Genomic DNA, 18,433 nt, shown 5'->3' with positions numbered 1-18,433 from the left:
TAGAAATGTTTTTCTATGTTTAACATGGTACCAGGCATAAAGGCCAAAAATAGTTATGATTTTTCTTGTTTACTAGAGTGTTAATGAGTTATTCTATTAATAGTTTCAGATTCTTTTCCCCTCTTCAAAAGGCAGTAGTTAAGAGCACAGACTGTGGAACCACACTGCCTGGCTATGAATCCTAGCTCTGCCGCTAACCAATGGTGTGATTCTGGACAAGTTGTTTAAATTCACTGTACCTTAGTTTACACATCAGTGAAATGAGTACAGTGATAACTATTTCATAAGGTTGTTGTGAGAATTAAAGGAGACAATGTATATAAAGGACTTAGCATCTGATACATAGTGATTCCTGTGTGATTGTTGGCTTTAAACCTATATATCTCAAAATTCATCCACTAGATCTATATTTAACAATTACACAAATTAAATGAATGGATACATTTGCAATTATGCTGCATTCTAAGTGTAATAAATAAGAATTATTTGCTGGCTCAACCATACTTAATATACTTTTAGATTTGTAAAGGACATAAATAAAACAGGTTTCCCTTTCTCTTCAATTGTCCGTTTCTTTCTTAGGAGAGCAAAAGTTTCTTCCTACCAAAATTGATATAAAAATTTTTGTCTCTGCCTAGTACAGTGCTTTATACACAGTGAATACTCTATACATGTTTGCTGAATATAATCAAATCAGAGAATAATCATTGGATTTACTAGATTAATGGGGTTTGGAGGTGGAGGGAGGAGAGAATCAAAGCTGATTTATGATGAAGCTTGGAATAGATGGTGTTGGTATTAGTGGTAATAAGCCTTTCTTCTGTGCTTACAAATTTATTGTCCTGATTGATGATTCTACTTAGAGAGGCATTTTATTTAAGATCACAGGCTTTGGAAACTCATACTTTGTGACCTTAGGCAAGTTACTTAACGTCTCTAACTTTTCTCATCTCTAAAATGATAATTTTACACATACTTTTTAGAGTTTCAGTGAAGATGAAATGTAATAGTAGCTATAAAGTATTTCATTTCATTTATTTCTATAATATACCAAAGCTGCTAGTACTATTATTACCATCAATATTATTTCTAAAATAATTTCAGGTACCTTTTTATGATTATATTTTCTGATGTACAAATTCTGTTTCCGAAATGTTGTCTAGTCATTTAACTGTGGAAATTTCAAGGGGCCGTATCATCTCTTGGTTTCCCTGCCTCCTTAGCCTTGTCACCCAACCTAGGTCAAGCTTTAAAATGAAGTATTAAAGTACCATTGAAATTTGTATCCTGGAGTGGGAGTTCTGACAGGGCTTTCAGGAGAGAGAAGTCTATTGACACTTTTTTGTAAGGTACAGAGTTTGTCATTCCTTAATTTAAGAGATAAATTTGACTTCACTGGCAGAAAACCACTAATAGGAATTATATTTATAGGCATCATCAGTGATCAAGAGTTGGCATTTTAATCATAGAACATATTTTAGGTTATATATAATGTTATTTTAGTTATTTTTGAAAAAGTAGAAGCATTCAATTGAGTAGGGTTTGGGTACTTTTTTAAAAAAACTGCTACATTTCCACCATGGTTTTCCCTTCTCTTTGTAATATGGTTTGCAGACTGAAACAGTCATTTACATTTTTGCTCTTTCTTCCCTCCACCTTTTGCGATATCATAGAATTTTCAAAGCTGAAAGAAAGTACGTTAGCTATTTACATCCAATCCCTTTTTTTCATAAATGAGGAAACTGAGACTTCGAGAGTTTGAGATTTGGCCAGGTTGAGATTTGTGCTGTCTACACAAATACACGTGAGATTTGGCTAGACTGTATGACTAGTTAATGACAGACTCTGGCCTACAACTCAGATATTCTAAATCTTATGTTAGTATTTTTTAACCCCTTTACCTTAGTATTTCCAAACTCAAAGAAGAACTGTCTTAAATTTTCTGCCATATACTGAAGGAATGGGAGAAGAGAGAGGAGAAAGGTGAAAAGAGAAGAGAATCTGCAGCTGATCAAAGAGGGCACAGGACATAATATGATAGAATAAGTTACCTGGCAAGTATAGCATACATATTGTGAGGCAGGATAGCATACAGTTTAAGAGCATGAGCATTAAAACAAAGCTGTTTGGGTTTTATTTCTGACACCCCTGCTTCCTAGCTATGTGACTTTGGGCAAGTTATTTTTATCTCAAATTTTTTTCTCCCTTTCCCTTTTTTCATTGATAGAAGAGAGGGTGACTACTAATAACAGCTATTCACTAAAGTTCTGGACTGATGCCTGTTAGTGGAGAAGGGGAAAACCAGTTATGATGAGTTGGCTATAAATACTTGATTTAGCTGCTCTATATGATTCAGCACAAGATGATTTCAGGGACTTTTTATTGGGGGTAAATAATAGGCACGTTCAAGGCCTTTTATTTTAATACATGTTTTTACTTCTGCTACTACAGCAATGAAGGGATATGAGGATTCACTTTATGTAAAAAGCACCAGCAGTGATCATTTAATAGACCAGTTGTCAGGAACACACATGGACACCTGATAGACCAGGTCAGGTAGAAAATGAAAATTTGTGGGTACAAGGATTTAGGAGTTGCTCCAGTCTTCTAAAGTTTGTAAACAAAGCCATAGATTGGGGATTTAGAATTAGGAAAACAAAGATAAATGAAAATTCAACTAAAGTAAACATACAGCTTTCCGATTCTATGGAAACTAAAATTAGCCTGTAAGGTTATCTGGATGAGATTAATGTCATTTCTCTTGCAACTCCTGGGTCATTCCTGCCAGATGTGGCTAAAGGGAACTTTAATTTTGCTTAGTGCTCTCTCCATTCTTAGCAAGTATTCAATATCTTTTCATTCATGTGGAAGAGCTTAGCTAAGAGCCATGCTAGAGTTTGTAGATAGCGAATTAGATATGGGATAACAGAGCCTTGCTTCCCCTGGCACACACATGTGTACAAAATACACAGAGGTCATTCTGACCTCCATAAAGGTTATACTGGCTGGAGTTTTGAAAGGACCTGATGCGTAGTTCATTTACCTTTGACAGCAGATGCCTTCAGAGCATCTCTGGGCAAAAAGAACTTGTTTTCTTCTCCCAGCAGAGCACAGTGGCATGAGAGCCGCTCTTGTAAATAAGGATGTTAATGTAGTCTGCCCTCTTTTAGGAGCTTGGGCTTACCATGATCCCTCAATTTTAAGATACTGTAATGCATTGTAAATGCATTCAGTTTCTGAAATGTTAAAGGTAAATAAATGTATATCTTAGAGTTCAGAAAATATGCTTAGAAATACAAGTCATATTTACCTAAAAAGTTACTTTTTAAAACTTTTAAGACAGCAATGGAGAAGTTATAATTAGGCAACAAATAATTAATTACTAAAATAATTTCATTGATTACCATTGGAGGGAGAGATTACTTTGGATGGTCAGGACTGACTTAGTAGGATAGGAAGCGTTTGAGTAGACAGTCGTAGGACAGATGTCATTTATATGCATAGAGTTGAAAGAAAATCAACTTTCTGGAAATGTGGAACTATGGGAACACAAATACAGAGGCTTTAAATCACAAAGTTCAATAAATAGTAAATTGGCTTACTTTATAAGTAGATAACGTGAGGTAAGGCAGGTAACTTTTCTGTAGAAAAAATGTAGTCCTTTGTGGGTAGAGAGCCAATTAAAAATAGATTTTTATTAGGGAAGGCCACAAAGTGTTTTCTAAAGAGTAATATATTGTGCTATGAAAGGTGGATCTGAAATCAAAGAATGATAAGAAATGAGGTGATCTGGAAAGAGGTTATTAAATAGACCCACTTGTAATGAAAAAAAGACTTGGATCAGCATGCTAGGAGCCAGATACAAAGTAATAGAAGGGAATTTTCATAAAGGTGGGGAGGTGGGAAATGGAATGGTACAGCCTGGTGACTGGGAAAGATATAAAATAATATAAACTCGTATAGACTCGTTCTACCTACAGAATTGATGACTCCTGAATTAAACTTCATGTGTTTTATTTAGGCTTTGTGAATAAAAAAAGTAAAATAGCTTTTACTCATTGCCCCTTATTTGTCAGCAATGATGTGTAATAAACAAGTTTAGTGTTACTTCTCTGCCATACCACAGATATTTTCTCTAGATTGTTTGTTATTTGCTGTTGGTTTTGTTTTTGAAGAGGAAAAAGGTATAGATTTTACAGCTACTAGGAGTTCAAGTGCAATAATTAGAAAGGACACACAAATTTTGAAATAGTATCTTATGCCTCTTGATCTCAGGTACAAAACACAAGATGAAGCAGTTAAATAGCAAAGCAAGACAGAAGGGACAGAGAATTAAAGTAAGTGTTTTCTGTATATTGCATCTATGTTCCCATTAATCTCTGTTTTGTTATGTAACTGCTCCTTCTGAATGTTTTGAATGTGAAGAAAAGTAGAGACAAGAGAAGGATGTATTTTAAAGTTAGGTTTAAATAAAGTCAAAAGAGTAAATGTTGTTTTGTTACTCTTGGTTGTATTCAAAACAGCACCTACCTACAAATCATAACCTAAATATTTTTGGATATGAAAAAATTGGGTTATGACGATATAAACACCTTTAAATCTCTTGTCAGCGAATATTTAAAGAAATCAACATACTGATCACATTGTCCAGGTTTCCATTTTAAGCCTTAAAATTAAGAGCTTCTATTTTTCTAGTCTAGCCATTCTTCTTGGGGACCAACACCTGTTGAGTTGCTCTACCATAGATCTTTTTCGTCAAGAGCCTTTATGTCAATTTCTTACCTCACTGTGTCACTTAACTTCGTAAGCCCATGAAATAATCTTTATCAGGACTGATCTGACCTTTACAATTCTCTCATTTTTAATCTTCTCATTGTTCAGACTTTCATGTTAACAAATAGAGGGGGGTGGGGAGAAAAAAATTAAGTTAACAAGTAGAAATCCAATTGTATTAATCTTTGAATCTTTATTATGTCCCCTTTTATAATTGTTGAGGTCTTGCTTTCTTGACAGCCTCTTTAATATTTTTTTCTAAATTTAGAAATTGCTTATTCATAGGAATGAAATGTAGGGTAGATTCTGGTCGAACACATTTTTAGGCTGACTTAGTTTATTTTTTATTAATGATAATAACCATATCTGTCATATGTCACAGTATAGTTTACAGACTTCACTTTTACATGTCACTTGCTTTGATCTTCATACCAGCTCACCAAGAAAGCCATTTTTAAAATCCTTTCCATTTTAGAGGTAAAGAAATTGAGGCTCAGAAAAGATAGATAATTTACCAGATATTAAATTATTAAATATCTAAGACTAGTAGCCAGGCTGTGTGACACTAAATTACTGACCATTTCTACTGTGTCGTATTTGGCAAAGTATCAAAGAGACCCCAAAATAGTTGTTATTCCTACTTGTTCAGTATAGATACTCTAGAAGTTGTGTGATGATGGCACTGCTGTCATTATTTCTTATAAAAATAGTGTTCATATTTTATATGTTTAAAAAACAATCATGAGCCACAAGATGAATCAAACAGTTTTGCTTCCAGATTGCATCTCTCTCTCTCTCTCTCTGTCTCTCTCTCTCTCTAGATACAGATATATAGATATACACACACACACACACACACGCGCGTGCACACACTTGTTTTTTTTTTTTTTTTTTTTTTGAGACAAAGTCTCACTCTTTTGCCCAGCTAGAGTGCAATGGCATCATCATAGCTCACTGCAGCCTCAAACTCCTGGGCTCAAGCAATCCTCCTGCCCCAGCCTCCTCAGTAGCTGGGACTACAGCACACACCACCACACAGTCTTATTTTTCTATTCTTTATAGAGATGGGGTCTTGCTGTTGCTCAGGCTGGTCTCAAACTCTTGGCCTCAAGTAGTCCTCCTACTTTGGCCTCCTAATGTGCTAGGACTATACGTGTGAGCCACTGCACCTGGCCACAACACTGTATTTGACCTTGGAGAAGACAGTTAATTTTCAAGCCTCAGATTTTTCATATGCAAAGAGATTTGTCTCAAAAGTAGTATACAAGAGTTAAATAGACAGGCCAGGCATGGTGGCTCACACCTGTAATCCTGACACTTTGGGCGGCTGAGGCAGGGGGATCTCTTGAGGCCAGGAGTTCAACCAGCCTGAGCAAGAACAAGACATTGTGTCTACAAAGAATAGAAAATTAGCTAGGCATAGTGGTTGCTCCTGTAGTCTCAGCTACTTGGGAGGCTGAGGCAGGCGAATTTCTTGAGCCCAGGAGTTTGAGGTTGTAGTGAACTATGATGATGCCACTTCATTTTAGCGCTGGTGACAGAGCAAGACGCTGTCTCAAAAAAAAAAAAAAAAAAATTAAATAGAAGGAGTTTTATAAAGTGTTTAGCACATGTCTGGAAGAAGTGTTTACTGTTTTTACATATAGCCTCATGAAAAGTTACATGTCCATTCTGCTACAAAATTATGTTGGGAATTTTACATGCCTTGGATGCTCCTTGGAAAGGCAACTGTTTTGAATTCCTGGAGAATGTCCTGAAGAAGATGATGGACTATTAAGGTTTTTAAATGCCTAACAAGAAGTTCTATAAGTCAGGAAATGTAAATTCTGTTTATATAATTGAAACCATTGGAAAGTTCACTGCATTCCGGATGTTGGAATTTAGAGATTATTGAGAAAAAGAAATGGGGCAACCCAGATTCTTATCAATGTAAATTTATAATAAACTACATTATAATAACAGAATATAAATATATACATTCTAAGAAGAGGCTTTAGTTCCTCAATTCTGTATAAAAGGATATGTATTTCACAGGTAGATAAAACCTAAATTAGCTTATGTAAGTCAGAGGCTTAGCATGATCAATAAATTGTTAGTTTTCTGTGTGATGTACTTTTGTCACATACTTTAACATTTTAATACTGAGAATAACAAACTTGAAATATTTTCCTCTAATATATTGAACTCATAATTAAACCTTCTTGTTATCAAATGAAATAATTATTTTAATGTGATTCTATATCACAATCAGTAAGCTGCTTTGTGCATGGAGCAGAGCATATTTTTGGTGGTTAGTATAGGAAATTATTTCGTGATTGAGCAATAAAGTACCAGCTGTCCTGAAGCAAATATCTTCTCTGCATTGGTGATAATATTACATCTCATTGAGTTGATGTTTCTGTGTTTTTGCTGAGTAAGTATTATTGTTGATTTCCCACTAACCCTACCTACTCCCTTAGATAATTTTTCCTCAGTATGTTTCTTCCCAGCTTGGAGTATTATAGTCTTTTGGACTTCTGTACTCTTATTTGTGCACTGTTCACAAGGAAATCTTTTTTTTCTACTACTCCTTTAATTCATGAAGCATTTATTGAGATTCCACTATTTTCTGATCACTGAAATTAGTTGGTCAAAACAAAAATGATCAGGCTATATCCTGTGAGCAAAAGGAATGCTTATTCTCATGGGAAAAACAGAGATTACTATACTATGGAATGATAAGAGTTATGATAAGGATGGCCCAGGGAGAGTAGAAGCACAGAAATAGAAGCAATGCTTGGCTTATGAAACCTTCAGGACATATCGTATACCAAGTGAAAATGATAATTTGTTTTGTAATACAAGGAATAAAGAATTTAAGACTTCTTCCATTAGACAAATGAATTTGTTAAAACAGGTTATTTATTCTGGATATCAGGTTTCTAATGTGTAAAATAAAAATTTTGATTAAGATCATAGTTTCTTAAACAGTGGTTAATAGCATATTAATAAATAATGTACAGATACAGAGCTCCATGGTCCAAAACATTTATATATTGATATTATTGAGTTAAGATTAAATAGATTTCTTTGTTGTTAAACTTCTCATTTTTTAATTTCAAAATATTAAGGGGTTACAAGTGTTTTTTTTTTTTTCAAATGAAGAAATTTTTAATTGGTGCTTATACAGTATCTTTTTAATTAAAAATGAGACAAATCTTTTTTGTGTCTTTTGAGGTTTCCTTTGAATCTGCATGCCTAGATTATTTAATTTTAAAATGTATACATAGGGACATGCCATAAAACTGCATCAACTGGATCCTAGATCGTCTTTCCCCAAGAGTAGCCCATTCTTGGTTCTTACAAGTGTTTTAATTAAGTGTATATCTTGTATAATGCTTAAGTCAGGGCTTTTGGTGTGTTCATCACCAGAATAGTGTTCATTGTACCCAGTAGGTAATTTTTTATCCCATACCCACCCTCCCAAATTTTTCACCATAGAATTTCCTCTGTGTCACTTATGAATTGAGTTTAACTGCCAGTAGCAATCTCAAGAAATAGTAAATTAGACTGTGTAAACATTTAACTCTTAATTTAGGTCTGTGATTGATTGTGAGTTCATTTTTATATAAGTTGTGAAGTAAGGGTCAACATTGATTTTGTGTGTGTGTGTGTGTGTGTGTGTGTGTTAGGCTATCTAGTTTTCCAGCACCATTTGTTGAAGAGATGATCCTTTCCCCCATTGAATTAACTTGTTATGTCTGTTGAAAATTTATTGACCATATATGTGAGGGTCAGTTTCTGGGCTCTCTATTCTGTTTCATTGATTTTATATTCACACTAATGTCATGCTGTTTTGATTACTATACCTTTAAAATAAATCTTTATATCAGGTAGTGTAAGTCTTCCAGCGTTGTTATTCTGTTTCAAAATTGTTTGGGCTATTCTAGATTCTTTGCATATAAATTGAAAAAATTAAAACTAGTGTATTAGTTTTTACAAAACCACCTCAGATTTTGGTTGGGATTGTGTTGAATCTGTAGATCAGTAGGAGGAAAATTGACATCTTAGCAACATGGAGACTTTTTTCTTCTTTTGAGACAGGGGCTCACTGTGTTGCCCAGGTTACAGTGTAGAGGCATCATTATAGCTCACCATAACCTCAAACTCCTAGACTTAAATGATCCTCCTGCCCCAGACTCCTGAGTAGCTGAGACTAAACATGCACCACCATGCCTGGAGAATTTTTCTTTTTTTTTAGGGACAAGGTCTCTCTGTGTTGCTCAGGCTGGTCACAAACTTCTGACCTCAAATGATCTTCCACCTTGGCCTCCAAAATTGCCAGGATTATAGGCATGAGCCACTGCACCTGGCCAATGTGGAGACTTTTTATCCATGCATATGGTATATCTTTCTATTTGAATCTTCTTTAATTTCTCTTAGTAATGTTTTACAGTTTTCAGTGAACAAGTCTGGTATATATTTTATTAAATTTATTAACTGTTTCATAATTTTTGATGCTGTTACAAGTATATATAAAACTATAATTGATTTTTGTATGTTGACCTTGCACCGTGCAACATTGCTAAACTCACTAGTAGCTGTTTTGTAAATTCTAGAGGATACTCTTTTTGGACCCTGTGTTATCCATCAATAATAACAATTTAACCTTTTCCTTTCCAGTCTGGAATTTTTTTGTCTTATGGAATTGGCTATAATTTATAGTATGATATTTAATAAATGTAGACATGGACCTTATTCTTGGTGTTAGAGGGTAAACAATCAGTCTTTCACCATTAAGCATGATGTTAGCTGTAGGTTCTATTGATTTGATTTATTAGATTGAGGAAGTTTCCTTGTAAACCTAATTTGTTGAGACTATTTCACAAAAATGGATGTTGAATTTTCTAAAATGTTTTTTCTGCATCTGTTGAGATAGTCATATGACTTTTCTTTTTTAATGTGTTACTATAGAAATTATATTGGTTATTTTTTGATGTTAACCTTGCATTCCTGGGATAAGTATAATAGCACTGGGTTATTATGCATTGTCCTTTTATATATTGTTGTATTCAGTTTGCTAAAATGTTAAGAATTTTTATATATAGGTAATATTGATCTGTAGGTCCCCCCTGCCTTTTACCATCTTTGTCAGAATTTGGTATCATGGTAATGCTGGCCTCAAAGAAGAGTTGAGAAATATCACTTCCTCTTCAAATTTCTGGAAGAGTTTGTGTAGAGTTGGTTTTATTTCCTACTTAAATGTTTGGTAGAATTTACCAGTGATGATATCTGGGCCTGGAGTTTTCTTTGGGGGGTGATTTTTAATTAAAATTTTAATTTTATTAATAGATAAAGGGCTACTGTAGTTATCTGTTTCTTTTTGAGTGAGCTTTGTTTGTGTGTTTTAAGAAATAAGTCCATTTGTTCAAAATATTTCCTTGTCTTTTTGATATTTGTCTTTTCTCTTGCTATGTTAACAAATTACAACAAACTCAGTGGCTTAAGTAACACATTTATTGTCTCACAGTTTCTATGGGTGAGGAATCTGGCATAGCTTAGCTTGGTTCTCTGCTTCGGGTTCTCTTATAAGGTTGGAAGGAAGGTGTTGGCCAGGGCCGGAGTTCCATTTGAAGGACTGATTAGACAAGGGTTTGCTTCCAAGCTCCCATGGCTGTTGGCAAGATTTAATTCCTTTTGGGTTGTTGAACTAAGGGCCCCAGTTCCCTGTTGACTGTTCTCAGGATCTTGCTCAAAACTGAAAGTACTACTTATTCAAGAGATCCTTGGAATTTTGATACACTATTTGCTGTTGTGCAGTTGCTTTCTTTGCTACTGTCTCCAAATATTTGGCTAATGATATTTTGTAATTAGTAGCCAAAAATCTGTTATTTAATATATTAATATTAGATATCTGCCACTAGCTGTTTGATCTTAGGCATGCTCCTTGACTTCTCTGAATCTTTTTTCTAACCTCTGAAATGAAGCCTCTGTATTGAATAAATAGCTTTCAACCAACCAGAGTTTCCAAATTCTGACAAGGTAGTGATATTAAAGGTTCATGATTTACTCTGAAATATAATGAATAGTCTAACCCAGCTTACCTAGTACGTTCCAGGAAACTTTAGGTGTCCCTGAGACCCTTTTATTAATAGAATGTTAGCAAGCTTAAAACTATTTTCATATTACTACTAAGACATTATTGGCCATTTCAGTCTTAACTGTTTTCTGACAGTATTACAGAATTTCCAAAGGCTACATGATATATGATGACATCTTTGCTCTGACATTGAAAGGAATGTATGTTGTTGTTTTTTAAAAATATCTCAGGTTTAATTTCTAATATCGTAAATATCAGTGGATATATTCCACATAAACAAAATCTCTTTGGGGTTCTTATATTTTTAAGAATATAAAAGGGTCTTGAGACCAAAGGGGTTCTGAGACCTTTAGAATAGCTGGCCTGATGGAAATGATTCTGTGTTTACACGTCTACCCTATTGCCAGATTTCTTGGTGCTAGTGATCAAAAAATTAGTGACTAACATTAAATGATCTGCTTTCATACTGTGTTGAGTTTAAATTAGTTCTCTACCACTCTCTGATGTTGGGAAAGTTATTTAAATTCTCTAAGACACAATTTGTTCATCTGTGAGATGGGGAAAATGTAGTATTAATACATTAACTTCCATGTGAGTTGTATTTAACTCACGCTAGTTTTCGGCCTGGGGCCTTATGAAGCAAAACCTGGGCAAAATCTTGCAATTGGTTTCTGAAAATCTTACATTTTGATGTTCTTATTGTTATAATTAATATTGGCAAATTAATTCTAAAAACATGGATTAAATGAAATGAAGTCAGTACATTTCCTTTTTCTTTAAATTTTTCATTAAATTAGAAAGGATTGTTTTGTTTTTGAAGTTTTTATTCTATTTTTGTATTAAAACACCATGGCCCCAAGGAAAAAAAATTTTTCTAGTGTGGCAGTCAATGTATTAAATATATAGGTTAACATAAATTAACATTAAAAACATTAGAACTCAAAGCAGTCAGAAAAAAGAAAATCCATTTTAGTTATTGCTGTTGATGAAAAACTATCATGTTTGATCACACAGATTATCCAGTTTGTGTCTTAATATTAAAGTGGCACATCTCCCAGTCTCTCTTAGGAAGTATATGAAAAAAGAATGATGATGATGTGAGCTATTGTTGATTATCAAAGAATTGCTGGTCTCTTGTTTTTTAAGTGTCTGAAACTTTTCTAATGTGCAAATATAGTTAACTAATCATATTTTTGTAAATACCTGAAAAATTTATATTGAATACAAATAGAGTAAAGCAGTATGAATTTGGATTAAATGTCTGGATTAGAGTATAATTTTACTTTGTAGGAAATAACTATATTACTTTTAATTACATATATTAGCTAAAACTATTCTAACAAAGTAATACCAGTTGAACTTGCTCAGCAGTTTGCTTGTATTAGACAGAATGTACATAAATCAGAATGGAATTTTCCTCTGATAATGGATTAGATAGCGGTTTCTTTGACTGTATATACTAGATGAAATTGCTGGCTTGTGTTTTAATGGCATGTTGTGTGAGCAATACTGTCTTTAAACACTAGAGTCATGGTCATGAAGTAAGATGCTTCTACTGAGGATTCAGAAATCCCTATGAATTGAGGGAACAATAGATTCATTTCCACATGTCATGTCGTTCCAGGGTACATGCTTTTCAGTAGAGTGGGAGAGGGGTTGAACTATTTTTATTAATTTTTTCTTTTTCTGCTTTCATTTTTTACGAATTCACATAATTTGAATAAATATATGTGATTTAAGTGAACTATAAATATGTCTGGACACGTGAATTGCCACAAAAGCCTTCCTCTGAGTGATTTTAAAAAGTTGATAGATATTCAGATCTTAAACTGGGGAATGAGTAGCCCCTGGTGGTCATTCCTCAACCATATGTTGGTTACTCAGAGGTCGTCTTCTGTAACCTGGTTAGAGAAGGAAATGGTTTTACTTACTGATACTTAAATGAGCTGAAAAACATGCAAAAATAAATAAATGGTCCTTAGCTACAAAGTGCTATAAAAAATGGAAGGATAGTATATTTAGAATTTAATTCCTTTGATCTTCCATAGCAATAAGTGCTAACCTGAAAGAGAAAAGTTTCTTTAAATTCATCTTTGAAATATTAACATATTAATGGGAAAACTCACCGATTCTAAAGCTGTAGTTGTAAGATATTTATAGAAACTTAAATGTCATTTTTAAAATGCTTTCTCAAATAAAAACGAAATCAGGGCAAGCATGGTGGCTCACACCTGTAATCCCAGCTATATGGAGACTGAGATGGGAGGATTGCTTGAGTCCAGGAGTTTGAGGCTACAGTGAGCTATGATGACACCACTGCACTTCAGCCTGGACAACAGAGTGATACCCCATCTCTTACCAAAAAAAAAAAAAAGAAAAAGAAAAAGAAAGAAAAAATTCTGAAAGTTAAAAATGAGGAATTGTTTCAAATCCAAGAAAAAAAACTTACGATTTCTTTCCCTAAGCTACTCATTTAAATTAGAAGCCTCTACTGAGAAGATTTGTTTTAGTTTTTAGATGCTCACTTATCATTAGTTATCTCTAAAAGTTATATTTTCTATATCAAATATACTCACAATTACACCTTCCTCTCAGAACCTGATGGCCTGATGGGGATACCTTTTTGCTTTTCTTTCTTTCTTTTTTTAATTAAAAAAAATTTTTCTTTTAGAGACAACATGATCATAACTCACTGTAGCCTCAAACTTCTGTGCTCAGATGGTCCCCTCACTTCAGCCTCTTGAGTAGCTGGGACTGTAGGCATGTACCATGCCCGGCTAATTTTTTCTATTTTTTTGTAGAGATGGGATCTTGTTATGTTGCCCGGACTGGTCTCAAACTCCTGGGCTCAAGCGATCCTCCTGCCTCAGCCTCCCAAAGTGCTGAGATTACAGGAGTGAGCCACTGCTCCCAGCCACCTTTATGTGTTTCAAAGGAAAATCTAGAATTTCAGCTGCTGAGAACTCTCTGCAATAGAAACTGTATACTGTAGATCATAAAACAAGGATACTCTCTGCCTTTGGTATTAAGTAGAAAAGAAGACTTTCATTGCCTGTTCTTTGTTGGAATAACTACATGGTACCTGTGGTCCTTTAGCCAGGTAACCACTGTGGATTTCAGAGATCTAGCAATTGAGGAGGGGAATAATGGGTCTGTGTCTTAAAAGTCTTTTTGCTATGAGTTGTTGTTTTGGGGTAGCTTGAGTGCTGCCGAAGAAATCACAGAGTTCCTAAGGAAGACTAGATCCCTCCTTTGATGCTGTTTCTCTGATATCATATCCAAACGTAGCTGGATTTTAGGCCCTGGCCCTATAGATTTTGATTTCTGTGGGAATAATAATTTTTTTTTTTTTTGCAATTTACTGTGCATTATAACGAGACCATTCAAGTGTCTTTTGTTGGAATACAGTTACAGAGCCTTTCCAATTTCATTGTAATGAATATTAATTCTTAACTCTAATTGTCAAGTCATTATCATAAACGCCTTCTTACATGAGCCCTAATGCTATAGAAATTTGCTTCTAGTTTTGTTGGGCCTTCTATTTTTCATTTTCCATGGGAACTATCTTGCATCCCAGAAGACTGCTGTACCTTATTCTCACCTTGTGCAAAGGAAAAGTTCTGCAGGAGACAAAAATATCTGCAGGTGATATCCACTTATTAAAGGAGATTTTCCATTTCCCATTTTATTTGTCCCTTTCTTCATCAGTATCCACTGTTTCAAAAAGTTCTCAAAAGCCCTTATTACTACCTCCACTATTTCGAGCACCATTTGCCAAACCCAGGTAGTTAAAAAAAATTTGTTTTGTTGTTGCATTTTCCTGCCTTCATTCCTTTATCACCTGTGAATTACTGTTTGAACACACATACTCTTTATTTTGTGTGTCTCCAGCCTGTCATTGAGCCATTCAGTTCACAGTAATTCTAGGGATGGATAGTTACTATTAGAGAGGCAGCATTGCATGGTAGGCTCTGGAGTGAGACTGCCTGCATTCAGATTCCCATCCTGCTGTTTACTGTTGGACTTGAGGAGAATGACATAAATTTTCTGTACCTTTTTCCTCACCTGTGGAGTGAGAATAATATTAATACTAACTAATTCATGAGGTTGTAAAAGATTAAATGAGTGTAGCCTTTACCTCAGGTTCTGGCACATACTATCACCAAATGTATGCTCATGCTATTATTGTTAATATTGACACAGAAAACCTTAAATTAGGAAAAAGGAGTTAAGATTTGTTGTTTATTCCTAAAAGAAATCCAGAGATTCATCAATGATAGAAAATACTGCCGTGGCTTATTTACTTCCACCTTTAGTGAAATAAATCCAAGCCAGGGATTCAGCACCTACATGAGCAAGTTATTAAAGGGCCATTGTTTCACTATAATGCTTTTGATTTGGGTTTGCCCCTAAAGATTATTGGCTTTAGTCATAGGGCCAGGAAGAGGGAGTGTAAATAAATGGCTCATGGTCAGCATCACCATGACTGGTAACAGAATTCCAAAGACGCATCCATCCTATGGATCCTACCAGAATATTCAGTACTATTTTAATCATAAACTATGAACTGTTATGACCATGAGTCGGGATCTAAAAATCAGTACCAGCCAACCCTGTTGCCATGACTATAATAGCCAACACAACACTGGACATCAAGACAGGGTACTGGCAACAAACTAAAAATATATTTCTTTCAGATTTTGGTGTATCAATATCTACAGTAATGTATGCAACTTTAATTATAGAACATTAAGATGAATTGAGGAGTCTAATGAGGATTAACTCGTTTAACAAATGTGTCTTGAACATTTATTATGACAAAGGACTGCCTTTGGACCTAGGCCAAACTATTTCAGACAATATAGCTAAACTAAGGGTTAAGTGGAACTGATAAGGAGATGTAATCATGATCACTTTGCCTTTAACCATCTGGGAAGTGTGTCACAAATTACATACAATTTATCAGTTGACTTTGGAAGCCTTCTTTCATAAGTCTGGAGCTGACTATATAGAACATTTAGATTCAGTAAGAGATAGAAACATACTAAACAATAGTATGTTTCTAGTCTAGATAACAGTTTGGCACTATCTAGTAAATTTGAAGATGTACATATCCTATAACCCAGCAATTCCACTTTAGGTATTAACCCTTAGAAAAATTTCATGTAAATTTTCACGTATGTACAAGGAGACCTATTGCTGTTTATAGTAACCTTGTTTGTAATAGAGAAAATTGGAAACAAGTGCTAAATGTCATCAAATTTGGGGGCTCTACAGATAAATTGTGGTATGTTTATAAATAAAATATATGGTAGTGACATGTATATATTAGTGCTATATATTATAAATATGCTTCAGTCTTATATATTGAATATATCTTTGAAGTAGTTTAGAAACATTTAAAAATTTGAAGAAAATGGGCCAGGCTTAGTGGCTTACGCCTATAATCCTTGCATTCTGGGAGGCCGAGGTGGATCATTTGAGTTCAGGAATTTGAGACCAGCCTTAGCAAGAGTGAGACCCCCATCTCGACCAACAGTGGTGACACGAGCCTGTAGTCCCAGCTGTTTGGTAGGCTGAGGCAGGAGGATCACTTGAGCCCAGGAGTTTGAGGTTGCTGTGAACTAGGCTGACGCCATGGCACTCTAGCCTAGGCAACAGAGTGAGACCTTATCTCAAAAAAAAGAAAAAGAAAAAGGCCATTCTCACTGGAGATAAGTGATATCTCGTTGTAGTTTTGATTTACATTTCCCGGATGATTAGAGATGTTGAGCATTTTTTCATATGTTTGTTAGCCATTAGTCTATCTTCTTTTCAGAAGTTTCTGTTCATGTCCTTTGCCCACTTTTTGATAGGGTTGTTTGATTTTCTTCTTGCTGATTTTCCTGAGTTCTGTATAGATTCTAGTTATCAGCCCTTTATCGGATGTGTAATATGCGAATATTTTCTCCCATTCTGTAGGTTATCTGTTTGCTCTCATGATAGTTTCCTTGGGTGTGCCAATGCTTTATAATTTGATCAGGTCCCATTTATTTATATTTGTTGTTGCTGTGATTGCCTTTGGGGTCTTCTTCATAAATTCTTTGCCTAGGCCAATGTCTATAAGAGTTTTTCCAACATTTTCTTCTAGAATTCTTATAGTTGCATGCCTTAGGTTTAAGTCTGTTATCTACCGTCAGTTGAATTTTGTGAGAGGTGAAAGGTGTGGATCCTGTTTCAGTCTTCTACATGTGGCTATCCAATTTTCCCAGCACCATTTATTGAATAAGGATTCTTTTCCCCAGTGTATGTTTTTGTCTGCTTTGTCAAAGATTAGGTGGCTATTATGAGGATGGTTTTATGTCTGGGTTCTCAGTTCTGTTCCATTGGTCTGTGTCTCTGTTCTTGTGCCAGTACCATGCTGTTTTCGTTACTATAGTCTTGTAGTATAGCTTGAAGTCTGGTAAATTGATGCTTCCCAATTTGTTCTTTTTTTGCTTAAGATTGCTTTTGCTCTCCGGGGTCTTCTCTGGTTCTATACGAAGTGTAGAATTATTTTTTGTAGATCTGTGAAAAATGATGTTGGTATTTTAATAGGGATTGCCTTGAATCTGTAGATCACTTTGGATAGTGTAGACATTTTAACAATGTTGATTCTGCAGACCATGAGCATGGTATGGTTTTCCACCTGTTTATGTCCTCTGCTATTTCCTTCCTCAGCATTTCATAATTCTCCCTGTAGAGGTTTTTTACCTCCTTAGTTAAATGTATTCCTAGGTATTTTACTTTCTTTGTTGCTATTGTAAAGGGTATTGAGTCTTTGATTTGGTTCTCAGTTTGTTGTTGGCATATAGGAATGCTACTGATTTCTGTACATTGATTTTGTAACCTAAGACTTTGCTAAATTTGTTTATTAATTCCAGTAGTCTCATGGCAGAATCTTTAGGGTTTTCTAGATATAAGATCATATCATCAGCAAAGAGTGATAGTTTGACCTCTTCTGCCCCCATTTGGATGCCCTTGATTTCCTTCTCTTGTCTGATTGCTCTGGCTAGGACTTCCAGCACTATGTTGAATAGAAGCGATGATAAAAGGCAAACTTGTCTGGTTCCAGTTCTAAGTGGAAATGCTTTCAGTTTTTCCCCATTCAGTATGATATTGGCTGTGGGTTTGCCATATATGGCTTGTATCATTTTTAGGTAAGTCCAGTCTATTCCTATTTTGCTAAGCGTTCTTATAAAAGGGTATTGAATTTTGTCTAATGCTTTTTCTGCATCTATTGAGAGGATCATGTGGTCTTTGTTTTTGCTTCTGTTTATGTGGTGAATTACATTTATAGATTTTTGTATGTTGAACCATCCCTGCATCTCTGGGATGAAGCCCACTTGGTCGTGATGAATTATTTTTTTTTGATAGGCACCTGAATGTGGGTGTGATGTGGGTTGGGAGATTCCCTGCCCAGGATCTGGGCAAATGGCCCTCCTGTGGGAGGAGGGTTACCCCTCAAGCATGCTGATCTGCCCCTGAAGGCACACACAGCTCAGTAGGCTCCTTCACAAACATCCCTTCTGTGCCCTGGGGCAGTACGATCAAGTTCTCAGT

General features: G+C 35.0%; 1 protein-coding gene across 13 annotated transcripts in view; it reads left to right on the top strand.

Moving 5' to 3' along the window:
* TCF12 (transcription factor 12) overlaps window positions 1–18,433 on the top strand; it is a 350,504-nt gene that overhangs the window by 136,113 nt on the left and 195,958 nt on the right. For 2 of the 13 annotated variants that reach the window (XM_069483562.1, XM_069483561.1), the window contains exon 5: window positions 4,276–4,337. The exons of the other annotated variants lie outside the window; for them this stretch is intronic. In XM_069483562.1, coding sequence (XP_069339663.1) covers window positions 4,290–4,337 — 48 coding nt within the window. In that variant the 5' untranslated portion in view covers window positions 4,276–4,289. The remainder of the gene's footprint in view (window positions 1–4,275; window positions 4,338–18,433) is intronic. 13 annotated transcript variants of the gene reach the window in all.

This window comes from Eulemur rufifrons, chromosome 2 (genome assembly GCF_041146395.1).
Source record: "Eulemur rufifrons isolate Redbay chromosome 2, OSU_ERuf_1, whole genome shotgun sequence".
NCBI lineage: Eukaryota > Metazoa > Chordata > Mammalia > Primates > Lemuridae > Eulemur > Eulemur rufifrons.
Note: the sequence above shows the minus strand (reverse complement) of the source record. Positions and strands in the feature narration are given on the sequence as shown.